This window comes from Salvelinus alpinus, chromosome 15, assembly GCF_045679555.1.
Source record: "Salvelinus alpinus chromosome 15, SLU_Salpinus.1, whole genome shotgun sequence".
Lineage (NCBI taxonomy): Eukaryota > Metazoa > Chordata > Actinopteri > Salmoniformes > Salmonidae > Salvelinus > Salvelinus alpinus.
The window spans coordinates 26,424,851-26,452,835 of NC_092100.1; the positions used below are offsets into that span (position 1 = coordinate 26,424,851).

General features: G+C 42.9%; 1 protein-coding gene across 1 annotated transcript; it reads right to left on the minus strand.

The window, feature by feature from the left end:
• Window positions 1-19,003: 19,003 nt before the first annotated feature.
• On the minus strand, window positions 19,004-27,985 carry LOC139539833 (thyrotropin-releasing hormone receptor-like). Its single transcript, XM_071343170.1, has 4 exons — window positions 27,804-27,985; window positions 24,997-25,682; window positions 24,428-24,851; window positions 19,004-21,762 (listed from the first exon to the last, which is right to left on the minus strand). Exons 2-4 carry the CDS (start codon window positions 25,380-25,382, stop codon window positions 21,058-21,060), a joined length of 1,515 nt encoding a protein of 504 aa, XP_071199271.1. The 5' UTR covers window positions 25,383-25,682; window positions 27,804-27,985; the 3' UTR covers window positions 19,004-21,057.

A 27,985-nucleotide genomic window follows, 5' to 3' on the forward strand; every position in this document is an offset into this window, starting at 1 on the left:
AAAGGGTTCTCCTATGGGGACAGCTTTTTTCTAAGAGTGTTGCCACTGCTTCAATGCTTTGATTGAGATGGGTAGCAGCCAGCAGTGACTAAACTGCTGAAAACAATCTAATGAATTAATCATGAAAAGGAAACAGTAGGCTAGCTCTTCTAGTCCCACTGTTCTGAGAGAGGAATTAGCATTATTTCATCTCAGCGCAACGTCTGGATTAGGAGCACTAAAGGTGATTACTCAAAGGGTTTTAGAATATCTCTCTGTAAATATAATGTCAATTGATGGTAGTCTCACAGTGTGCTGAATTTCTAACATTGGTGATTCTGTTCCAACACTTCCCACACAGTCCTCTTTATAAATGCATAGTGGCCTGGTTTTAGAGAAACAGACATCCTGTCTCACCTAGTCAACATTAACTTCTCTGAAATATTGATGGGAGAGGAAAATAGGAGACTGGTGTTTCAAATCAGTGTAGGAGTGTGTCATCCTCCTTTAAAAGATAAAGCTGTGAAATACTAACCTAAAGCTATGTGGACCAATTGTTTTTCCAAGGAGCATTTCTGTTTGATTGAATGTAAACAAACACTCATTAATGTCAAGGTTTACAGATTTCTGCCCCATGCTAAATGATTGCTAAAACCTGTGGATTCTAAAGAGGTATCTTTGATTGAATTAGGTTGTCTAACATACTCTAGCCTACAATGTGTTTTCAAATAGAAAGCCTTTTCTCTGTAATGTTATTGATTGAGTAGGGGCTTTCCCACTGGGCAAAAACTGGTTGAATCAACAATGTTCCCAGGTCATTTCAACAACAAAAAATCTATGTGATGATGCTGAATCAATGTGGAAATCTGTTTGGATTTGCAAAAAGTCATCAACATATGGGAATTTCATATTTTCTTCACCCAACGTTTAACCTAAATCCAATGATGTGAAATGTTTTGTTGAATTCACATTACTTGACAACTCAACCAAATCTAAATCAAAACTAGACGGTGAAACACCAGTCTCAACGTCAACAGTGAAGAGGCGATTCCGGGATGCTGGCCTTCTAGGCAGAGTTCCTCTGTCTAGTGTCTGTGTTCTTTTGCCCATCTCAATCTTTTATTTTCATTGGCCAGTCTGAGATATGGCTTTTTCTTTGCTACTCTGCCTAGATGGCCAGCATCCCGGAGTCGCCTCTTCGCTGTTGACGTTGAGACAGTGTTATGCGGGTACTATTTAATGAAGCTGCAGTTGAGGACTTGTGAGGTGTCTGTGCCTCAAACTAGACACTCAAATGTACTTGTCCTCTTGCTCAGTTGTGCACCGGGGCCTCCCACTCCTCTTTCTATTCTGGTTAGAGACAGTTTGCGCTGTTCTGTGAAGGGAGTAGTACACAGCGTTGTATGAGATCTTCAGTTTCTTGGCAATTTTTCGCATGGAATAAACTTCATTTCCCAGAACAAGAACAGAACAAGAACAAGTTTCAGAAGAAAGGTCTTTGTTTCTGGCTATTTTGAGCCTGTAATCGAACCCACAAATGCTGATGCTCCAGATACTCAACTAGTCTAAAGAAGGCCAGTTTTGTTGCTTCTTTAATCAGAACAACAGTTTTCAGCTGTGCTAACATAATTGCAAAAGGTTTTTCTAATGATCAATTAGCCTTTTGAAATTATAAACTTGGATTAGCTAACACAATGTGCCATTGGAACACAGGAGTGATGGTTGCTGATAATGGGCCTCTGTACGCCTATGTAGATATTCCATAAAAAATCAGCCGTTTCCAGCTACAATAGTCATTTACAACATTAACAATGTCTACACTGTATTTATGATCAGTTTGATGTTATTTTAATAGACGTGCTTTTCTTTCAAAAACAGGGACATTTGTAAGTGACCTCAAACTTTTGAACGGTTGTGTACATTTGTGCGTTTGTGCATGCGTGCGTGTATTTGTGCGAATGTGCATTTGCATGCGAGCATTTGTACATGCATATGTGCATTTGTGTGTGTGTATTTGTGCGTATGTGCGCATGCGTGAGCAAGTAATAGTTTGGGACCATGCTGTAGCGGTTTTGAAGTGACAAACAGATAATTATGAGATAATCTAATGCACAAACCACTACATGCTGAAGTGCTTGTGTATTTGTACTCATGTGAAGTGCTTTTCTCTTTATTCAGACACATAACAGCATCAATAGAGCCCTCTGGCCCTCCAGAGACCCTCATGTTATGAACAAGGTCTTTAGCAGTTCCCTTCATCCAATTGTTTCGCCCACAGTTTATTAACAATCACCATGGAGCTCATCAGGGCCATCATCTTCTCATGGCCAACAATGGGGAACGAGAAACAAACAGTCACTTTAACACAATCTCCATGGTAATGAACAATAGATGATATACAGCGCATTCGGAAAGTATTCAGACGCCGTCCCTTTTTCCACATTTTGTTATGTTACAGCCTTATGATAAAATGGATTACATTTTTTTTTTATTCCTCATCAACCTACACACAATACCCTATAATGACAAAGTGAAAACATATTTTTATACATTTTTGCTAAACTATTACAAATAAAAAACATAAATACAAGTATTTGCATAAGTATTCATACCCTTTGCTATGAGACTCGAAATTGAGGTCAGGTGCATCCTGTTTCAATTGATCATCCCTGAGATGTTTCTACAACTTGATTGGAGTCCACCTCTGGTACATTCAATTGATTGGACATTATTTGGAAAGGCACACCTGTCTATATAAGGTCCCACAGTTGACAGTGCTTGTCAGAGCAAAAATCAAGCCATGAGGTCGAAGGAATTGTCCGTAGAGCTCCGAGACAGGATTGTGTTTTGATGCACAGATCTGGGGAAGGGTACCAAAACATTTCTGCAGCATTGAAGGTCCCCAAGAACACAGTGGCCTCCATCATTCTTCAATGGAAGAAGTTTGGAACACCAAGACTCTTCCTAGAGCTGACCGCCCGGCCAAACTGAGCAATTGGAGGAGAAGGGCCTTGGTCAGGGAGGTGACCAAGAACCCAATGGTCACAAAGCTCCAGAGATCCTCTGCGGAGATGGGAGAACCTTCCAGAAGCACAAACATCTCTGTAGCACTCCACCAGTCAGGCCTGTATGGTAGGATAGCCAGACGGATGCCACATCCTCAGTAAAAGGTATATGACAGCCCGCTTGGAGGCACCTAAAGGCACCTAAAGGACTCTCGAACCATGACAAACAAGATTCTCTGGTCTGATGAAACCAAGATTGAACACTTTGGCCTGAATGCCAAGCATCACGTCTGGAGGAAACCTGGCATGTTTTTCAACGGCAGGGAATGGGAGACTAGTCAGGATCGAGGGAAATATGAATGGAGCAAAGTACAAAGAGATCCTTGATGAAAACCTGCTCCAGAGCGCCCAGGAGTAAAGGGTCTGAATACTTATGTAAATGTGTTCTTTCAGTTTTTATTATTAATACATTTGCAATCATTTAAAAAAAACTGTTTTTGAAAAACCTGTTTTTGCTTCGTCAATGTGGGGTATTGTGTGTAGATTGATGAGGGGAAAAAACAAGAAAATGTGGAAAAAGTCAAGGGGCCTGAATACTTTCCGAATGCACTGTACATATGGAGTTCAAATGAAAGGACAAGGAGCTCTGCAGCAGGCCAATACTGAAAGCTATATCCCTGTGTTCTGTCCTCCTTTAGTCTTAACATTCTGTATACTCCCCTTGTCCTATGGGTCAAAAATGACCCGCCTTCACTAAACCCCTAAAATAAAGTAGCTTAATTGAATTTTAAACCCCAAGTCTATTTTGCATGAAGAAACAACCTGTCATTCATCACAAACTTTGTGAATACTGTATCTGGGTTTTCCCTCTTCACAATGCAGAAAGACATGCATTTAATCAGTGTACACCACTCGTTTCTATTACAACACACCTGTCATAATTGTTTTCCTTACTAACGTAGAGGTTAATTATTATTATTATTGTCACGTTCCTGACCTGTTTTCTGTTGTTTTGTATGTGTGTGATGGTCAGGGCGTGAGTTTTGGGTGGGCAGTCTATGTTTTCTGTTTCTATGTTGGTTTTGGGTTGCCTGGTATGGCTCTTAATTAGAGGCAGGTGTTTTGCGTTTTCCTCTAATTGAGAGTCATATTAAGGTAGGTTGTTCTCACTGTTTGTTTGTGGGTGATTGTCGCTGTGTCTGTGTATTTTGCACCACACGGTACTGTCTCGTTCGTTCGGTAGTTCCTGTTTATGTGTTCCTCGTTTCATGTAAGTTCATAGTTTAGGTCTGTCTAGTTCGTTTTGTTATTTTGTTAATCATTCAAGTGTATTTCGTTTCGTGTTTTTCCGTCTTGTCAAATAAACATTATGTATTCATCACCCGCTGCGCCTTGGTCTACTCACTCACCGAGGGACGGCCGTTACAATTATTATTATTGCTAAAGGTACTGCATGAGTGTAAACATAAATGTTTTAGCAAGAGATAGCACTTGTATAGCTTAAGAAAGTAGCAGAAATGTGCAGAAAGTAGTTTTGAAGGGAAACAATAACAGTCTTGAACTTTTTTGGCAACATAGTGATATATTCTTATACACTGTACAATGAGGAATTCATCAACAAAATGCTAGTCTTCTCAACAACAATAAATAAGAATAAAATAAGATAATAGATACAAAACAAAAATGTGAAGAACAAAAATCAATCAACTCTTATTAGCACATGTAGGACAGTATGCAAGTGTGTGTGCATGGGCTTTGCAGATGTATTTCTCACATGTGCAGCACATAGTATTTGTTTTACAGTCCTTCTTTGGGGGGCAGAATTGGCATCTCCTCTTGCCTGCCCCAGCTGCAGCCTCAGGTGGATCAGGACAAGATTTTGCCCATTGAACAGCTTTCACAAGCACTGCAGAGGGTGCTGTGCGGGAGAGGCGCTCCCTTCTTTGAATGTGTGCGGTTACAAGTACCTTTCCCAGCTGCTCCAGGAAAACCCTCCTCTTGTTCCCCTTGTCAGGCATATAGGTATGGTTGATTTTGTTCCATATCACAAAGGCATTGTATGAGGACACCTAAATTATGTTATGGAAGATGACCAGGGGCCAGCGGGCAGTCATCCTCCTGCAGCTGTAAGTTCCAATCACCTTGTCCAGGTTGTCCACGCCTCCTTTGTGGTTGTAGTCCAGGATGATGGTGGCTTCCTGTCCTCATGATCACTGATCTCAGACGTTTTGTGCAGTGTGCTCAGGAGGACCACATTTTTGTTCCTCTTTGGGAGGTAAGAAACTAGAGTGGTGGTGGGGTTGAAGGCAAACTTTGATGAGAAGGCCTCGCTCCCCCTTTTTGCGAGGAGTGCAGGGGGAGCTTAGGCTTGTTCTTTCTAACTGTGCCAACCATGGTGATCTTCCTCTTCAGGAGCTGCTTGCTGAGTTCATAAGTGGTGAAGAAATTGTCACACGTGACATTGTGCCCCCTCAGTCCATCTGTCATGTCAAGCACAACCCGCATCCCCTGGTTCTTCTCCGGACCTCCACTGGTCGGCTTCCCTGTGTAGATGTAATACCCGGGGTGTAGTGGAGGAAGGAGTCAGACGCAGGAGACAAAGAGTTCAGAGTAGCGTTCCAATTTATTTCCCTACACGGGTGAACACGACGCCACTCTAAATGTAATGCTCCACCACATAAATGAGAACACGAAATAACAAGACACAACGTACACGAACCGTGACACACAAGCATGTACTACCTGTACACAAAACAATCCCGCACACCCAGCAGGCCGGGCTGCTGGGTAATAAAGCCCCATTAATCACCCTAACCACTAAACAAAAAGGGAGGGGGAGGAAAAGTCAGTAGCAGCTAGTAGGCCGGTGACGACGACCGCCGAGCGCCACCCGAACAGGAAGGGGAGCCACCTTCGGTGGGAGTCGTTACAGTAGACTTGCATCTTCCAAGCGTAGCTGGATTGTGCGTCACAGGCCACCCATATCTTGATGCCATACTTTTCTGGCTTGCTGGGCATATACTGCCGGAAAGGACAGCGACCTTTTGACAAAATAGATTACTATCAGTAATTAGTATCAGTGTCACAGAAAACAATCACATAAATCAATGATATTGGAGCAATACATAATAAAATTAACAGTGAAAATCACTTACATTACTGTTATGAGAATTTTGTTCTCAATGTTCATAAACTGAACTTCAATTAAAATACTCTGTCTGTTACTAAGAATTTGTAAGGTTCTTATTAAAATGAAACAGACAGAGGCCAGTCTACCATAGTCAGCATGTTTATTTACGAGAGCTCTGCTTATCATTTTCTGTACATTGGTTTATATACCTCACATTTCATCATACATGTCCCTCCTCCTCTCAGAAACAATGACAATATAGTTCACAAGTCTTCTCCTACTCATACATTGTCTGCCACCTGTTATACAATTTACTACAAGCCCAAAATCTCTCCCCTCCCTGGGTGGGGACAGAATGTCCTGTAAGGAACACAGTAGTACAGCTTGTCTGTCGATAGCTCTTCTTATCATTTGTTTCACACTTGCACCCTGCTTACATACTAAAAAGGAACAAAAAGTCCTTGTTCTAATTCTGACTAGAACTACACACATCAGATTTAGATTTATGATTCTAATAAATGTCATACAATCATACAGTGACAGGGTAGAATTCTGTTAGTTATAGTTCTACGTTAAATGTATACATAATTTAGTCATTATTCATAAAAATCATAACAATTACAGATATGAAAATAAAAATGTACCTCTGTGTCACGTTCCTGACCTTATTTTCCTTTGTTTAGTCTTTGTTTAGTTGGTCAGGACGTGAGCTGGGTGGGTGTAGTCTATGTTATGTGTTTCGTTGTTTAGGTTTGTCTAATTGGCCTGATATGGTTCTCAATCAGAGGCAGGAGTTTTACGTTGTCTCTGATTGGGAACCATATTAAGGTAGCCTGTTTCCACTGTTGGTTGGTGGGTGATTGTTTCTGTCTTTGTGTTCTGCACCAGATAGGACTGTTTTCGGTTTTCACATTTATTGTTTTGTAGCTTGTAGTGTTCACGTTATTATTCTTTATTAAACATGTTGAACACTAGCCGCGCTGCGTTTTGGTCCTCTCCTTCATCCCAGGAAGAAAGTCGTTTCAGAATCACCCACCACAAAAGGACCAAGCAGCGTGGTAAGGCAGCTAAAGCCGAGAGGCGGTGGTATGAGGAGGCAGCACGGAAGCGAGGCTGGAAGCCTGAGAGTCAGCCCCAAAAAATGTCTTGGGGGGGGGACTAAGGGGGAGTGTGGCGAAGTCAGGTAGGAGACCTGCGCCAACTTCGTGGGCTTACCGTGGAGAGCGAGAGTACGGGCAGACACCGTGTTATGCGGAAGAGCGCACGGTGTCTCCTGTACGTGTGCATAGCCCGGTGCGGTACATCCCAGCTCCTCGTATCGGTCGGGCTAGAGTGGGCATTGAGCCAGGAAGCCATGAAGCCGGCTCAACGCCGTTCCTGACCTTATTTTCCTTTGTTTAGTCTTTGTTTAGTTGGTCAGGACGTGAGCTGGGTGGGTGTAGTCTATGTTATGTGTTTCGTTGTTTAGGTTTGTCTATATGTAAGTTGCCTGTGTCTGCACTTATTGTAATTATAGCTTCACGTTCGTTTGTTGTTTTTGTATAGTTTGTTTAAGTGTTCTTCGTCTTCGTTATAATAAATAGAAGATGTATTGTTATCACGCTGAGCCTTGGTCCTCTCTTCATCCAAACGACGAACGTGACACTCTGAATCGAACCCGTTGCTCATCCACTGTTACTTCAGGCCCAGGGTTGTAGAGGTATAACAGACGCTCCACCCACTTCTCCCAGACCTCTCTTATGGCCACCAGTTCGTCTCTCACACGTCTTGCATGTCTTGACTCACGGTTATCAAATCGTAGCATTCTTGAGAAAGTGTGAAAGACTTTCAGTGGCATCGTGGCACAGAAATCACCCTTCCACTCTCTGCATCCCAGAGACTACATGTAGCCTTGCCTCGGGACCTCTACACACCCGCTAAGATTAGCAGTCCTATGTAGGCACGCAGGTCAATCTCATCCAAACTTTTCCAGTTGTCTCCATATTTACGGAAACCCTCAAAATGTGTCATCTCCAGGATTATTTTTTCGATGGCTGGTGTGATGAACATGTAGAATGTTGAGGCATGTCCTAGGCATGGGCAACTGCATGTCTTGTGGGCCCTGGGGTCATCCTTATGACATTTTGTGCTGCCATCCTGCTCTGGTTGTCATATGGTGACAAGTTGACAAAAATGTCTCTCTTTCAGCTTCTTCATCTGAAGATGATGCATCGTGCTCTGGGTTATACTCTTCCCCATCTTCTTCTTCAGATGCCTCCTCCTCTCCTAATTCATTGTTCTCTTGTTCCTCCTGGACATCTGAAAAAATCAGATCTACGACCTGTTGGGGACTGAAATGTGCACTCATGGCTTCAGCAAAGAGAGAACTGGGGGGACTGTCATCTGCAGCACCTTTATAGCTTCTGACTGCATTCCCCATTAGTAAACAATGCTTTCAAGAAATTTTTATTTTGCCTGAAATTTTGTTTATTTTGTCTGAATTTAAAATGTTTTTATCTGTGAACTTGAGTCATGTGTGGGGTCGTGGAGGGGAAATGCTGCACATGCACAATAAAGTTTTAGTTTTGTCTGAGTTCAATCAGAAGCACACATAATCTACATTTCTCTCTGTGTGTGTGTCTGTGTGTGTGTGTGTGTGTGTGTGTGTGTGTGTGTGTGTGTGTGTGTGTGTGTTTTTGTGGTGTGTAAATGATTTTATAACTGCTGGGGCAAAAATGACCCTAAGACAATCTTTGTACCCTGGTGGTGTACAGCTTTCATGGAAATATGAACAAAGGCGATGTTTCACTTTTTCTAATGTTGTCACTCTAGGAAAAGTAATCAAATTTCAAGTTGAAAAAATATAATTTAGGGGGTTTCTCTGCTGTTCAACATAGTGGCGGGTCATTTTTGACCCTTAAGACAACACAAGTTAGGGATTTACAAGTTACAAGGAGTATTCTGCTGTCAGCCTCAGATATTATAATCAAACATTCTTATATCTGTAAGTTAGTGTCATAGAGGCAGTTAGGGAAAGATCCTCGGAATGGCCCTCCCAGATCTAGTGCACTGATTTGAATTAGCTGCCATCGACACTTCTCTAATCAAATCACTTTAATTCTGTCTCAACCGCATGGCTTCAACCTCTCTCCGAAATCTCACATTTTGTGCAACTATCCCGAATAGTTGCACAATATCTACTTACCCACATCACCCATGTGCCCATCCTGGTAGAATAGTAATATCTGTGTATGGTAGATCAATTTCCCATGTGCCTTCTCACTGACATTCCAGGCAGGAGGGGAGTCTATGACAGTATTGGCAGCCACAGCATGTGCATACATGCATACATGCATACACACACACACACACACACACACACACACACACACACACACACACACACACACACACACACACACACACACACACACACACACACACACACACACACACACACACACACACACACACACACACAAGGTCCTGAAAGCTGCTGTTCTGATTAGAGTAATATCAGGATTAAGTGCCCTGTGAAGAGTATGAATGCCAAACCAAGCTACGAAATGTACATAATAATATATGGCATTTAGCAGACACTTTTATCCAAAGCAACTTACATTTTAAATATGGGTTATCCTGGGAATCAAACCCACTATCCTGGCATTGCAAGTGCCATGCTTTACCAACTGAGCTACAGAGGACCATCATCTCTGTATCTTTACACACCAGGACAGTACCTTACAGATCTACATGGGAAGTGAGTAAATATTGAGCATGAAATATGATTATTCTCAAACTCAGCATGTCTGTTTCCAGAGTGATGATTTATGGCTGTCTGTGTCTTGATTAGTTGGCAGTGAGCGCTCAGGAATTGTGAATTTAGTTATCTGTTTGACAATTACAAATGATGTGGTTTCATGGATCATGTCTATGTTGTAGTGGTCATAGGCAGGAGAGGCAACTCATAGTTTTAGTTGTCAGTCAAGTGTTAATTATAATGTTATCATTTTGCAAGATGAGTGTCTAGGGTACATTTATGTTTTAGCTTAACCTGAACCTTGGTCTACTTACAGTACATGCAATCAGCAGGGATGCCATTATATAATCTATCATATTAATGACTTTAAAATCTATTTATAGTTCTGCCAATGGATTTACTCCTCCAAAGCCTGTGAGAAATGTTTGATATCGCAGGGAACGGATGAATGAAGGACACTTTTCAAAGCGCTTTCTCCGCCTGATGCTCAGATTGGATCATTCTCATCTGTGCTGTGGCTGGCCCTGTGGTAATCTTCACAGCCACATCTCCGTTCCCACTCCAAGGGTTGCTTTGTCAGGAGATCTGTGTAATCTCCATAAGCTAAGACTTTTTCAGGGGCATGAGCGTGACCTCATAGTGACACCACTATCACATTTTGGGGCAGAAAATACCAAAAAAATTATTGGCTCTTTTTACATTGACCCCGTTTGTCGGGCTATAGAGTGCAACAGTGAAAAGTAAAATGTTCTCATTGAGATGTGAGGTCAGTCTCACCATAATACCTTTCCCTTTCCGACTCTTTTCTCTGGACCTGTGAATGCAACAAATTAGTGCTGTACGATTAACTGAAATGTTGGTTATTTTTAGTTTTTTAATTGACCAATTGACCAACTTTTCAATTATTTTCATTCCATTTTGTTATTTTTTTTTTCTGTAAGCTCAATGTGCAGTTTCTGTACAGATAAATCGGATGAAGCATGAACTGTGAGATGTAGTAGGGAGTTGTAGTTTCCAACTGGCAAATATTCTACATAGTTTAGCAAAAGAAAACATGGTAATGACAATGACTACAATGACCATAATCTATTGTGCGCCCGCTTAAACTTATCCGGGTATGTGTGGAGCTGACACAAAGAGAAGAGAGAATGCATGATCGAGAGGGATAGAAAGCAGTTGCTTTGAGAGCCTGAAAATACTTGATCTAAGTGATTGATAGTTAGTATTCAGTAGTCATAAAGGTACGCCTTGTTTACTTTGAAGAACTACTAAAATTGTGATTTTGTCAGACAGCATAGGCATCAGCTCTACATGTATGAGATGATGACTTGTAATTAACTAATAAAGTAATCAAATAAAACAAATATTTATTATTAAAGAAATTATAGTTAGTAAGTGTGTCACAACTTCTGCCGAAGTCAGCCCCACTCCTTATCCGGGCGGCGCTCGGCGATCGACATCACTGGCTTTCTAGCCATCGCCGCTCCATTTTTCGTATATCCATTTGTCTTGTCTTGTTTCCATACACACCTGGTTTTCATTTCCCCAATTAAGCTACTTGTATTTAACCCTCTGTTTCCCAGCATGTTTTGTTTTCATGTTAGGTGGTGTTAGTTTACGCGCTCTACTTTTATGTTCCGTTTTTTGAGCGTGTTTGATTCATGTAGTGCGCTCGTTTTTTGGAACTATATTAAAAGTGTGCCTGTTCATTATAATCTGCTCTCCTGCACTTGACTTCGCATCCAATACACCATCCTGACAGAATTACACACCTTCAATGGAGTCAGCAGGAGCAGGTTTCCCCGGTTAGAGGAGTCGAGGAGCGCGTCCAGAAACATTCGGCCATGTTACAACATCTTGGTGCCATGATGGATCGCGTTGTCCAGACCATGGACCGCTGGGAGAGACAGGAAGTCTCTCCGGTGCCTCGACCAGTACAACCGGTGTTATCTCCATCCGGAGAGAGTTCCAGTGGGATACGTCTCTCCCTTCCTAGGGAGTATGATGGAACAGCAGCACAGTGCCAGGGATTCTTGTTACAACTGGACCTATACCTGGCCACTGTGCACCCAGCTCCCTCAGGAGGGGAGAGAGTGGCCGCTCTCGTCTCCTGCCTCACAGGAAGAGCGTTGGAGTGGGCAAACACCGTGTGGAGAGAAGGAGTTGCGGCGCCAGACCACTTCGAGAAGTTCACCCGTCGCTTCAGGGCCGTCTTCGACCATCCACCTGAGGGCAGATCGGCGGGGGAGAGGCTCTTCCATCTGAGACAGGGGACGAGGAGCGCCCAGGACTTTGCCCTGGAATTCCGGACCACGACAGGACCCTCATCGACCATTATTGATGCAGCCTACGAGAGGACGTCCGACGTGAGCTGGCCTGCAGGGATGCCACCATTTCCTTCGACCAACTGGTGGATTTGTCCATCCGGTTGGATAACCTGCTGGTTACCCGCGGACGTCCAGAGGGGGCTCTGTCGGTTCCATCATCCAGCACTCCTGCTCCGGTGCCCATGGAGTTAGGAGGGGCTGCTCATAGGGAGACTGGAGGACGAGCCATCACGTGCGCCATCTGTGGCCGCAGATGCCGGTCGGTGCCATGTTGGTTCCTCTGGGAGTCGAGGCAACAGGCAGGGCACTCTGGCGTCACCTCAGGTGAGTTTGCATCACACTCATCCAGAGTCCTCTGTTGATCAACTGTTTGTGCCTGTTTGTTTCCCTGAGTTTTCCCCACATTCACAGCATAAGGCGCTCGTCGATTCAGGCGCAGCTGGGAATTTTTTTGACAGAGCATTAGCCATTAGGTTAGGGATCCTTATTTTTCCCATAGTTAGACCCTTCCCGGGACACGCTCTAGATAGTCGACCATTAGGGTCCGGGCTAATCAAGGAGGCCACCATTTCCTTGGCCATGGTTATGCAGGGGAGTCATGAGGAGAGAATCAGTCTCTTTCTCATTGACTCTCCTGTGGTATTAGGCCTTCCTTGGTTGGCACTGCATAACCCCACTATTTCCTGGCAACAGAGGGCTCTCACGGGGTGGTTGCGAGAGTGCTCAGGGAGGTGTGTAGGGGTTGCCGTTGGTGCTACCACGGTGGAAAGTCCAGACCAGGTCTCCACCGTGCACATTCCCCAAGAATATGCCAATTTGGCTCTCGCCTTCTGTAAAAAGGTGACTAAATTACCACCTCATGGACGGGGGGATTGTGTGATAAATCTCCTGGCAGACGCTGCGCTTCCCAGGAGTCACGTGTCCCCTGTTGCAAGCGGAGACAGTGGCTATGGATACATATGTCTCTGAATCCCTGCGTCAGGGGTACATTCGACCCTCTACTTCACCCGCCTCCTCAAGTTTCTTTTTTGTGAAGAGGATGGAGGTTTACGCCCGGCATTGACTATAGAGGTCTCAATCAAATCACGGTGAAATATAGTTACCCGCTACCTCTTATCGCTACGGCGATTGAGTCAATGCATGGAGCGTGCTTCTTCACGAAACTGGATCTCAGGAGTGCGTATAACCTGGTGCGTATCCGGGAGGGAGACGAGTGGAAGACAGCGTTCAGTACCACCACAGGACATTATGAGTACCTAGTCATGCTGTACGGGTTGATGAATGCTCCATCAGTTTTCCAATCCTTTGTGGACAAGATTTTCAGGGACCTGCACGGGCAGGGTGTAGTGGTGTATATCGATGACATTCTGATTTACTCCACTACATGCGCCGAGCATGTGTCCTTGGTACGCAAGGTACTTGGACGACTGTTGGAGCATGACCTGTACATCAAGGCTGAGAAATGCTTGTTCTTTCAGCAGGTCGTCTCCTTCCTAGGGTATCGCATTTCCACATCAGGGGTGGAGATGGAGAGTGACCGCATTGCAGCCGTGCGTAATTGGCCGACTCCCACCACGGTAAAGGAGGTGCAGCAATTTTTAGGGTTTGCCAAGTACTACCGGAGTTTTATCTGGGGTTTTGGCCAGGTTGCTGCGCCCATTACCTCGCTGCGGAAGGGGGGTCCTGTAAGGTTGCGGTGGTCGGCTGAGGCGGTCAGGGCTTTTGGGAAACTAAGAACTCTGTTTACTTCGGCTCCAGTGCTGGCCCATCCGGATCCCTCTTTGGAATTCATAGTGGAGGTGAACGCGTCCGAGGCTGGGATAGGAGCCGTGCTCTCACAGCGCTCGGGCACGCCACCAAAACTCCGCCCCTGTGCTTTCTTCTCGAAGAATCTCAGCCCAGCGGAGAATAACTATGATGTGGAGGACAAGGGAATTGTTGGCTGTGGTTAAGGCGTTGAAAGTGTGGAGACATTGGCTTGAGGGGGCTAAACACCCTTTTCTCATCTGGACTGACCACCGCAACTTGGAGTACATCCGGGCAGCAAGGAGACTGAATTCTCGTCAGGCAAGGTGGGCCATGTTCTTTACCCGTTTTGTGTTTACCCTGTCTTACAGACCAGGTTCCCAGGGCAGGTTTCTGCGGTTCTATTGCCAGGAACGGCCAGGGGAGTCAGCAGCGTTTGTGCACTGGGCCGAGATGGCACAGAACTCGCTTCGCCACTCCTCCACTAACATCTCCCCCTATCAGTGCGTATTGGGGTATCAGCCGGTTCTGGCACAGTGGTATCAGGGTCAGTCCGAGACTCCTGCGGTGGACGACTGGTTGAGGCGCGCGGAGGAGACATGGGAGGCCACCCGTGTCCATCTCCAGCGAGCCGTGCGTCGCCAGAAAGTCAGCGCGGACCGTCACCGCAGTGAGACTCCGGTGTTCGCACCGGGGGACCGGGTCTGGCTCTCGACTGGTAACCTGCCCCTCCGCCTGCCCTGCCGGAAGCTGGGTCCGCGGTTTGTGGGGCCATTTAAAGTCCTGAGGAGGGTGAACGAGGTATGTTATAGATTACAGCTTCCCTCTGATTATTGTATTAACCCCTCGTTCCATGTGTCTCTCCTCAGGCCGGTGGTGGCTTGTCCGCTCCAGGAATCTGAGGTGCGGGAGGTCCCTCCGCCCTCTTTGGACATTGAGGGGGCCCCGGCGTACATCGTTCGTTCCATCCTGGATTCGAGGCGTCGGGTGAGGGTCCTTCAGTACCTCGTGGAGTGGGAGGGGTACGGGCCGGAGGAGAGGTGCTGGGTTCCGGTTGCAGATGTTTTGGATCCTGAACTGCTGCGTGATTTTCACCGGCTTTCTAGCCATCGCCTCTCCATTTTTCGTATATCCATTTGTCGTGTTTTGTTTCCATACACACCTGGTTTTCATTTCCACAATTAAGCTACTTGTATTTAACCCTCTGTTTCCCATGTTTTGTGTGTAATTGTTTTCATGTTAGGTGGTGTTAGTTTACGTGCTCTACTTTTATGTTCTGTTTTTTGAGCGCGTTTGATTCATGTGGTGCTCTCGTTTTTTGGAAATATATTAAAAGTGCACCTGTTCATTATAATCTGCTCTCCTGCACTTGACTTCCCCTCCAATACACCATCCTGACAAAGTGATAAGCAGTCAAGGGCAGTCACTACCATCATGGGATTTTTATTTATTGCTTAATTCTGTGTTACAGCACTCAAGCCACACAACGCATAGTGCATTGAAACCGAAATCCAAAACCGAAATCCAAAACCGTGAAAAACTGATCAAACCAAAACTGAACCAATCTAAAAAAGCACTAATCGCTCAGCACTACAGTGAATTTTATATCAATATTACATAGAAGTGAACCAAGGCTGTGACAGGAAAGGAGCTCTTCAAGAGCTTTTACTGGCATGTTTAGGACTAATGAAGAGGCTAGGTACAGGTAGTCTTGCATGATCATCCTTCCCAATCCTGTCTTGTTGACTTTACGTGAGAAGCCTGAAGTCTAAGGCTAGGCTACAGGACATGTATACTATAACAATGTCCTGTAATTTGGGAAATTGTAAATGGTGAGCACAGGTTCTGTATTTGTTGATCAGGATGTTGACAGTGTACAAGTCCTATCTCACGGGACCAAAATGTTCTCATGAATGATAATACAATGAGTAAGACTCTTTCTTGGGAGCAACCATTGGTTGTGTCTTATTACAGCTCTACATGTGAGACAGTAGCTACATCCCCCACTGGAATCTAAAGATAACACAGCACAGTTGGATGTCTTTGTTGAATTATTCAAGATTGACTAGCTCAATATAGCGCACCTGTCAAACGACAATATTACCCTTGTGATATCAAGATTTAACCCCAGACTCATCTCACAAGCTGCAGATGTCATTTTGCCATATGTTATAGAACCACTCAGGTTTTCTATTGGAGTCGTTCCACTGTTTGGATTTCTTGTGCCCATCTACATACAGAACAGTATGTGATGTTTGTTTTAAAATTCCCAATGGTGTTGGGGAGAAAATATTTTCTCTAAAACAAAACTATGCATTTCCCTGTACTGTAGGTCTTTGTTAATGTCGGTGTGATGCATCATCTTGCTGGCTGTGACTGTTGTGGCCTCTCACCTGGAGTGGGAGTGGGAATATGTGAGTTGAGTGAATGAAGCTCAGGCAATGCCAGGTGAGGCCAGGCGAGGCAGGTGCACCTCTCAGGGCCAGGTATGGCTTCTCTCTGAGGGCCTGGTGCCCACATGACCAGCTAGCTGTTCCTAGGGCTCCAGCAGGCATGGAGGGCTCTCTCTGCTCTCTACTCCTCAGGGGAGTGAGTGACAGCCGGGATGGGCAACTGAGCTGTCCCAGCAGAGCATACCTAATCGAATTGACTCGGTGAGAGCAGCAGCCTGGATCAAGTAATTACATGGAGCTAAAAACTAGCAGGCAGCCTTGGCTGGGCTCTGGGCTGCACACAATATCCAATTCAATGAACAGAAGAGTCCAACAATTCAGTGCCTTTTGAGAAGTGTTTTTTTCACTTAGTTGTAGCATTCGGTCATAAAGAGCACAATGATTTGACTATAAGATGTTAAATGTTCCTTAAAAAATAAATATTTAAAAAGGAATAGTTTCATCATATTAAAACAAGAGTTCAGTTTATGTAACAGCCCACTGGGCACACACTGTTCAATCAACGTTTTTACCACATAATTTCAATGAAATTACGTTGAACCAACATGGAATAGATGTTGAATTGACATCTGTGCCTGGTGGGAGGCTTGCCCTTAAAATTAGGGACAGACAGATAATTCACTCATCACAATAAATATACAATAATCTTCAGAAATGACTTTGTCATTGAGGGGTTTACAATGATGGTGAAAACTTGGAGAAATGTTGGGGTTCAAATCTTCCTAGAAGTCACATAAGGTGCATGGAGGGACATGTCATAATGTGGAATTTTGTCACTAAAGCAAGTCTTTATTCATATAAAAAATCTGATTGAAATCTCCATGTGGTCTATATTAAAGGGCACTTTTTTGTATATATATAATAGGCTTTTAAAATTCAATGTTGGTGCACAATTACTACTTAAAATATCAGCGACGCAAAAGTAACTCATTTCGTGGAACTACCCAGAAGTGAGGCAGATTGAAGTGGAGTGTTTCTCACTTATGCCTAACTTCCCCTCAATTTTTCCCTCCCAACCTCCCTTTCTTCCTCCCTGCCTTCCTGCCTCCCTCCCTCCCTTTCTTCCTCCCTGCCTTCCTTGCTCCCTCCCTCCCTCCTTCTTGCCTCTGTCTGGTATTTCCTAATATCGTTTGAGACTCATCAAACACCAAACAAAGCAGCATAAAGGACTAGATAGATAGAGGCTGAGGACTGGAGGAGGGCTGACAGACAACAACACAGTCTCCATGGCAGGTGCTGAGGTTCTGATGAACCTGTTGTCACTACATCTGGCCTGAATGAGGCTTTGTACCTGGGTGCTGTCAGGTGCCTCACAACACACACCCCCAGACACTTAACGCCATTCAGGTCTGTGGACAGGAACAATGACCTCTCCTGATCTGGCCAGGTTTGGATCCTGTGAACAGTTGCTTGCCCCCTCTGTGACACTAAAGTAATCGCATAATAACATTTCAGAATTTGAGGAAAGGGGGACAAAAAGTACATAATTAATTGAGATGCTTTTTATAAATGAATTATTAAAAGGTGGAACATTTTAAACCAGGATAAAGGACTGTGTGTGAATACAGTCGTATCACCCGCTCTCCTTCTTCAATCACAAACTTTTTGATTGGAGTGGTTAGGAACGTTTCGATTTTGCAGTTTAATTGACAGTGAAAATTTCCATATGAAAAAAAAGTAATCCTTTGGGGGCTCAACAGTATCTCTCATATTTAGATTCTATACTTCACTTTTTTCTGTCAAAGTTCTACCCCTCTAGAAAAGTTTAGGACATTCATTCCATTTAATCAGAGACATCGAAACAGTAGAGACAAAGGTATGAACAAAGAGAAGTCTGGAATAGGACGGATCTGATGATGAAGTGTTGTTGCCACCTACTCAGAGGAACTAAATACTTCTTAAACATCTGTTCTAGGTCAAAGGTCTACAGTACACTCTGATATTTGCATATTGTCATTTTCAAAGGCCTTCAGAATCCTCTGGGTGATGACACTTTATTTTTTGACAAAGAATACTGATACCTGCACCTGATGAGAGACCCATTCCCCACAGCATCTTATCAGGTGGCCCTCCAGCCCTCTATTCTGAGCACAGAAACTGTATGTAACCTTAGCAACCATCTGCCTACCTGAGTTAGATTCCACAGTTAGATTTGTTTATTGTTGCAATACCAGAAAATAAAATATACTTTTGAGCCATGTAGGCGTCCTTGAAATGATTCTAAGAAAAGAGTGGGTGTAATTTGAACATGTAATGTGTTACTTGCAACACATCTGGAGTATCTGTAATTTTACAAATAGAATGCTGCAACTCAACCAAATCCTCTTCTGCAACTCAACTTCTTATTTAAAAGAACCTTAAAGCCATATTTTAATATAATGTTTCAAAAATATATATATACAGTATATAAAATGTAAACAAAACACTGAATTAACCAATTAACTTAATCACTTAGGCGAAAATAAATCATTTTCCGAGTCATTGCTGTAAAGTACATTTTAGAACCATTGCAGTGCAAAAACATCTATTCCATTAGAAACATCTCGATTGTGCGTTCCATACTGATTTTCCTGCAAGATGCTCATGAAGAAACAAAGGCAAAGAATAACGAAATAGCTGACAAACATGTTTTGGATGAATTTATTATGTTTTGGCAAAATTGTAAACACAACACTGTACTTACTGCTCGTGCATATACTGTACACCACACACCAGTACATAGCTTATTTATCATTACAAACACCAGTTTAGCATATCAAATACAATTCTAAGATTGAGATTACAACGCACTGATGACACAATATCAAAGTGGCAAGCTTTCTAGCTCCCAATAATGAAAAAAAAAAAAACAGTCCAAAAAATATACACGCTTTCCAGCGTCCAAATAGCACTACAAAATCCTATCAGCAAATCCATACACTGTGTAAACAACTAGATAAAGAGTGTTTTGTTATGCCACATTTGTTGCTTTGGCAGTTACGTTTGAGAATGTTGTAATTATCCTTAACAACAGAATGATGTTCTGCTTTTCAAATACAAAGCAAAACATTAATTATGTTTCAACAGTTTTTTGGCAAAATGACAGATGTATTCTCAACCCATCTCAATGATGTAGGAAGAAATGTTCAGTGCTTTTCTTTGAGGCACAGGTTTTAGATGGCATGAATAAAAGACAAGGTAAACTGGGAAGACAGAGAGGGAGAACCAAGACTTTGAAAAAAGCATTGAAAAGAGACCAAGTGACAATGACTGAACGACTGAACAAAACATACTTTTGGAAAGACATTCAGGAATGAAATTGTTGGATAGTGTTAAAAGGCATTTCTATTCGTATCAAAGGATCCACCAGAGTCTCAATATGATGCACTTATTTCTCAAAAAAAAAAATATTATTAGAGATTTGAAATGTGTTCATATTTGTGTAATAAAACGTAATAGTCTGCCGACCACTGGGATTGGAGATCACATACTGTAGAATAGCCGTGGAACCTATACGTGTATGACATGAACTGGATGATGACTAAATCTGTGGCACTGAAACTATCTATTAAAATGCTGCAGACCTTACTCATCTATACATGTCTTGATGGCTACCCACTAGAAATGACTGAAACTAGAGTGGTATTCTCATTACAGGATAAAGAATTTGCACACATTCCACTTTAATTCAGGATGTGTGATTTGAAAGAGACTCAGCCTAGGTTGGGCTGGGACCATGACTCATAATGAGGTGTGGATGTGTAGATAGCGGATGAGCCACTCTTTCAATAATGCAACAACTTGAACTCATTTTCGCAGGGCTGGGTCGGCTGAACCACTTTGAAGGCCAGCATCCTAATATTCCCACTTCCCCAAACATTGTTAAGGGATCATTTACGACTGCTGTTTATCCAGATATTAACCCAAACATTAAACATCTATGGGCATTTAACCTGTGTACTCTGTTTGCATTCGTTGAATACCATTCAGCCACAAATGAATGGGTCTCCAAACCACGGTTACGCCAGTCCTTCCAACTTTCTTACATGTGGCCCAGAACATTAACATGTATCTCTTGGCAAAGTGGAGATACAACTATAGTAACATGTCCTGTGCTCTGAGCCGGGGCTTTTATGCAGAACAAATGGCAGTGCTTTACAGTGTTGTCCCTGGACTGCAGGTAGGACAGATCATTGCTATTTCACATCTGATTTTTAGGGCTTTGAAACTGAATGATGAGAAGATCTCTGTAAGCAGCATCATACCTAAAAGCACTTCTAAAAATGTATTTGTGGCATCCCTTAAAGGCAGCCAGTGCTCTCTCTCTCTCGCTCTCTCTGAACAGCATGTTATTCCTCTTTCCCTCTGAGCTTAACAACAGAAGTGTACCTAATGAAATGCACTAACAAGAGCAAAGGAGACCTGCAGTGATCCCTGGAAGTGGTCCATACCACTCCGTCACGTGTTGATGATGCTTTTTGTGACTATGCAACAGCCAAAAATCCAGAATCCTAAATGTATATAGTATTATTGTCCAGAATAGTTTCATTCTACAATAGGTGATAGTGCTTATTCAAGGGTAATGGATGAATTTTTCATTCCAATGCATCCTGCAATACCCGTCAAGGGCTTGATATGTTACCAAAATTTGCTTGAATTGGTGAATTTTGGTGAATTTGTGAAAACAGGCTTGTTTTATCTACAGCACTGTGTGATTCATTCCTGCCTCAGTCATCTCAGTTGGCCCAGGTGTGGACTGGATCTCATTTTGCCCAGGTGTGGACTGGATCTCATTTTGCCCAGGTATGGACTTGATCTCGTTCTGCCCAGGTGTGGATTTGATCTCATTTTGCCCAGGTGTGGATTTGATCTCATTCAGCCCAAGTGTAGATTTGATCTCATTTTGCCTAGACGTGGACATGATCTCAGTTTGTTGAGGTGTTGATTTGATCTCACCACAGCTTGTGTCTTTCCTATCTTCCTTCAGGTGATCCAGATCCTTCTTCTCTTTGGCTGGGGAGGTGTCTTTGCTCTGCCACTCTGTCACTGTGTCAGTGCAGGTCACTCTCCTGGCCCCCTGTTTGGTCCCGTTGCTGGTCTGCTGTGGGGTGCGTGGGTCCCTGGCCATGCTGTAGCCGCTCTGGATCATGGAGAGGGAGCGGTGGTGGGCCTCCTGGCTCTGGCATCTGTAGAGCCCGCGGAACGCTGAACGGAACTTCTGAGACATCAGGTTGTACACTACGGGGTTGATGGCGCTGTTGGCATACATACAGATCCGACAGAACAGAACAAACCATGCGTCCAGGTAGGGTGTGGCAATGAAGGAGTTAATAAGGACCAAGGTCCGGTAGGGCATCCACAGTAAAGCGAACAGGATCACCACCACTGAGAGCATCTTAGTGACCTGTGAGAGAAACAGGAGAGATTAGATCAGGGGAGATCTAATGCATACTGTATGTTCACTCATGTCACAATAAACTTGGGCTAAGCCATTAACCTTTTAAATCCAATAAATGGATGAACATGCATACATAATCGTTTAAACATATGTGTCAAACTGTCATATTCAGTGGTATCGGAAGCACAGTTAAATACTGTGGGACGTATTACAGTATCATTAATCTGATTCCCTTATCGCACTCAACATTACATTAGAGATTACCTTTAGCACTCCACAATTCAGTGTTTATCTGTGTGAGAGCCTTGTATCAAGCAAACAGACACACTGTGGCCACTCTTAACCAGAGAGTGTTTGGCCTTGGACAGCAGGCATAGTGGATTATGTCAACGAGGCCACAGGGGCCCCCAGTGTCTTAGGGAGAACAGACCCACATTTCAGAGGTGGGTATATCATCAGAGAGAGAGAGAGAGAGAGAGAGAGAGAGCGAGAGCGAGAGAGAGAGAGAGAGCGAGACAGAGAGAGAGAGAGTGAGTCCCTCAGCCCCTGGCTTTGTGACCATGGCGACAACACACAGGCAGACATTCTAGAACCCCGGTGAGACAGATGAAGAACCACCGTAAGACTCCACTGATTAGCCTTATCACTCCCAAACAATGGCACAGACTGTCTTTTATCCCCTGCTCACCTTTTTTTCTGTACGAATTTTAAACACTTTACTCTCACCAATTCAAAACCTTTTATTAGTCGTCCTACGTTTGATCATGGCAACACAAAAGAGAGGCGGTTGATACTCGTATCATACATGGCCTCTTTAAGCTAAATGCTTTTTGAGATAAGGTTCCCTTGATAAACGGCAGTCGATGACAGCAACGTTGAGTGAAATAAAAAAATTGAAGCGTTTAATTGAAGCGGAGAGAGCCATGGAGGTGGAGGCTTTAATTATACAACAGCGAGATAATGACACTAAGGATCACTGTGACATTTTGAATATGCATCTTATTATTTTCATAACGCATCACCAGCACAGGGAGTTTTAAAGCAGACTGCTGTAGATCACAAACAAAGCTGCAGCAGATCATAGCAGGTTTCAATTAGGTTGAATACAGGAAATATAAAACTTAGGTTAGGTTTAAAAAGGCTTCTGAATTTGAAATTTCCGCTACGAAATTTCAGACTTGATTTTCCCTTACGAAAAATGTATTAACCTCTACAGAAATGTCCATGAATCATAATCCACATAAGAATTCACATTTCCTGTTGCTGCAGGATTATTTTCCTGCTGTAGCAAACTGGCTCAAATTAAGATCCTACATCTGTAGGCTACAGAAGTTTCATCAGAACTTCATCAGATTTTTATCAGCAAATCAAATAGAGGTCCAATAAATAAAAGAGCAAAGAGTAACTGTTGGAGAACTGAGACTATAATCATCTGCTGCATTAAGCACACTTCAATGGAAATTACTAATCTTATTATGCAAATATTTTGCTCAAATGGAGCTCCTTGAACACTTGAGATTAAGATCTACCCACAATCAAAAACCGATGCACACACACACACACAAGGTCATTTTGAGCATCCTGACATGACATACAGTATGTTATTTTCTTAACTTTTCTGCCACAGAACTGACAGCTGTTGCTGTACCTAGTGTTCTGGTTTTAGTCTATGTTTTCATTTCAGCCTTGAAACATCATTATAGCTGGGGACCTGTGGATAATAAGGATACTGTGGATACTGTATCCCACAGCAGGTGCACTGCACTGGAGAGCCTGGGGAAGTCATTATTTCAGAGGCGAGACTTTTGTGTGTGTGTCTATGTCTATGATTTTACAATCCTGTGTTTTATTTCCCCATTGCAATACATGTAGCCTACAATGCTGCCATACCGAGCAAGCACTAACTGGCTGTGTGATATTCCTCAGCCAAATGTGTCTCATGCAAAGGATTTAGCCAATGCTGACTGATAAACGGGAGTTATTTTCTTCATTCTACAGTATGGTTGAATTTCTAGAGCCTGAAGGTCTAAGCCACTGTTTACTTACTGTTTTGTAACATTGTGATTAGATAGGTATTCATATTTTGAATGATTCTGTTATGTAGGCAATGTGAAAATAAATAATTACATGAATTTGCTAAGGAAGTGGGTATTACCATACACTTGTGTTTGGAAACAATTAATACAATAGGATGGGTGAAATCAAAACATACATACATAGCCTACATACTAATATGGCCTTGCTTACCCTCATATTAAATGGATAAGGGGAATCTGGGTTTTCAGGCATAAGACCTGAGTACACAATGTACAATACTGTAAAGTTTTGAGAGAACATGTATAAAGCTACGGCTAAGGCACTTGGCATTGTGCAACACCACAGACTCAGATCCTCTGAGAAAGCCTTTTACCCCAACAGCTCCAGAAACCATTACAGCTATTTCACCCTTAGGTCAGTCATAACCAAGGTGGGCAGTGCAGTTGACTCTGCAAACAGCAGGCCACTTATCCCAAGTGATAGGAAGAACATGATGCTTTGACGGTATCATGCGCTAATCCGTGGAGATCAGAGAGCAGGGTAAAGATTATGCTGGGGTCAATTGTGACCAAAGCCATTGGATGTCAATTACAGGAGGACATAAAGGGGGCTCCTTGCTCTGTGATGCACGCACCTGTTTCCTGGAGGAGAGCGTGCTCTTCGGGCGGCCCTGACGACCCCCTTTCCCTCCATCTGCTGGTTCCTTGCAGCTCCTGCGGAGCGTGTTGGCACCAGAGGAGACCGTGCCCGCATCGGGCCGGTTGGGGAGTGGATTGAGGTACAGGATGCGGGCGATGAGGCCGTACAGGACGATGGCCAGGAGCAGAGGGATCACATAGAAGATGGCAAAGTCAATGAGGTATATGGGGAGGTAGAGATCACGGGACACCTTGTAGCCACACTGGATGCTGCCGCTCTTCATTACCTGGATATCCACCAGGAAGAACCACAGCATGCAGTAGACACAGGTGAACACCCACACCCCTGCTATGATCCGCTTGGCCCGGGACACCGTGCACACTGTCTGGGCCCTCATTGGGTGGCAGATAGCAATGTACCTGGAAATGGAGAAGCACAAACAACAGACACTTTTGCTTGTTGTTCTCCAAAGACATTTATACAGCAAATTATTCCAAATCGTTTTTGTTTATGGCTTTGGTTGATGAGGTATAAAGGGGTTACGGTAGTTGAGGCATCACTCACCTCTCCACAGTAAAGGCTGTGATAGAGCAGGAGGACACATTGATGCCAAGGTACTGGAGGTAGGTGATGCCAAGGCAGCCAGCATGCCCAAACACCCAGGTACCCGTCAGGCTGTCTGACACATTGGGCAGACCAGCGGCCACCAGCACGGTCAGGTCCGCTATGGCCAGGCTGACCAGGTAGCAGTTAGTGGGCGTACGCATGTGTCTCGTGGTGAGAACCACCAGAACCACCATGATATTACCCACAATGCCAAGTCCACAGACTAGCAGAACCAGAAAAACTGCCACAGTCTTGTACTCCAGAGACTGGGATATGGGGTCCCCTGGTCCCACCAAGGAAATGTTGGTTGGGGTGTCCATCCTTGAGCTTACATTTTCTGTCATGTTTGCAGGTGATGAGTTTGTTTCTATGTGAGTAAGATGGAGAGAGTGAAGGACATAGGAACTGGCATGTGTGAGTGTGTGATATGTCAGCGTGGGAATGTAGGAATAAATGTCCCTACACGTGTTCTGTATTTGTTGCTAATGATACCCTTTTAATGGTGTACTATGTTCCGTCTGTCTTCAGCCTATTTAATTATTTTGCAGGGTTATAATTTGATTTAATTAATCAAATCAACATGTTGAAGCTAATTTTCCTCTGCCTTTAGCCCTTTTAAACAAATGAGAATGCCATTGATCCGCCTGAAAATAGAACAATTATTGTAGTTAATTGAAAGAATACTACTATCAAAGTATCTACCTTTGGAAAGACATGCATTGCCAATCGCTAAATACACAGTTAGCTGGACATGATAGATAAATGCTGTTTGTTTGAATGTCAACATTAGGAGTAAAACAATTGGCTCAACACATGTTGGTTAAACAAAACATTATAAACCATCTTTACAGATGGTTTCGTTCTCTGCAATAAAAATGGCCAACAGGTAGCAGTGTTTCCCCTATATTATTTCCCCTATGTTCTAAAAGCGTGTCTTGGCAGAAATATATATACTGTATAAAAAAATGACATGATATTTTTGCATTATAAGCTCCCACAGAAAATTATTCAAATGAGGCATTTTAGTTCTGCACAGTATTAGTTAAGCATAACAAATTCCCAAAAAGCATGCCAGCGCTTTCCAGACACTTGACATTTCAAATATGATTAATTTAGATTGGAAAAGATACAAATTATATTCCAATATGTGCTTTCATGCATGTGCAACATACAGTATGTTTACTTGAAGCCCAGATAATGCAGATTAATATTCAGTAGAATATAAATGACCTTTTGCAAAAACTGGTTGAAAAGCTAAATGACTGGGTGAAGTACTATAGCAGCTAATAGTTTCATATATTCAACACAATATCAATACAATTCAACACAAACATCAATACACTCTATACAAATATCACCCCAAGAACCTCATCTCTTATTTCAAAGACTGTGTTTCAAATCTGCTTTAGGCTTAGTCAGAGTGCAACACATTTAGTGAGTGAAAGCCATCTAGACATCTGTTGCTCTTTTCAGTGTCCTTGCCTTGTAAATGAGTTTGGGCCTCCTCCCCAGAGGATACCTCTAATAAATTGAGGTGGACATGAAATTAAAAGTAATTTAACTGAAGCCCACCATAATTCAGACACCACCATCGCCCCACATCTCACAGTAACCTTAGTTTGACCCATTTCTACATTTTCATTATGTTGGGCTGTTGGTCTGAAGCAATTTTAACATCGCTATGCAGAGATTATTGGAAGAATAATAATTCTGTATTATGGTCAGTATAGGTCATCATCTACCAGCTACAGGCTGTACATTTAACAAACTGTTAAATACACTATAGATGTGTTTGTTTACTAGGTTTGTCTTTAAAAATAGAAGTAAGCCTATTTGCTAGCCACAGATACTTTGCTGTGACTATTACATTTAATGTCTTTCATTTCATTGTTTAATTTTTGCCTATTGATCGAACAACACATATCTTTACTGTGTTCTCTGTAGTTTGAACTCTCTGCTGTCGTTGGTTGCTCTGATCATCACTGCAGTACACACAATCCAGAATGTCATTATTACACTGGGCTCTGGATTTCTATTGTCTTGTGTTGTGATGGATGCCAAACTTTCATTCTGATTCTGTTGGAAATTATATGGTGGTAACTGAAGTCATGTGATGTTAATTAAGCTGTTGGAGATTGTGCATGTCTCCCTATAGCAGCATGGTCATAAATGGAAGAAACATTTTGGAGCTTGTTTGTCAATCTGTCAATCTGTCAGTGTTTTTGTGCCTGCATGTGACAAGCAGCATGCGAAGCCATCAAGTCCAGTAAGAGTTGTTCAAAATATGTGGCTCATAGAGGCTCATCACAATCTCTCGGCATCATGGACTATTGACACTTAAAATGTACAAGTAAATGAACAAAAATGATCTTGTCATATGGATCAGCATAATTATTGAAAACAATGACATTCACTAATCATCAAACTCCTTAATCAATATTCAAACTCATAAATCAATATTCAAATTAATTAATCACTGAGGACCTGATAACCCTATATGAGATATATATCATAAAAAATAATCGACAGCTACAATTTCCCCACTACAGGTCATTTTCAAATTCATAACCTACCTATCATGTTGTCTCCAAAAACCCACAATAATACTTCACAGAACCCTGCTGTAGAGGCAACTTCCAGAAATGATTAAGAATTAATGGTGCATTTTGTATTAGGCAAACAAAGTGACAATTAATTGTGCCTTTAATAACTTTGATCCCTTGCACCTCTCCTGCCCTAGTCAATCTCAACATTTGCGCACCTACCTTATATCCATTCTTGCTAATTGATGCGCATAGACACACTTCCCCAATTTCTCGTTTCTTCAAATTATTTTCAGCTCTGTTATTCACCTTGAACACTGTGCAGTTAAGACTCGTTTCTGTTGTCTAAGAGAATTTACAGTCTTGCAGACCAGCAATGCGCTGACATAGACTATGATGCGCCT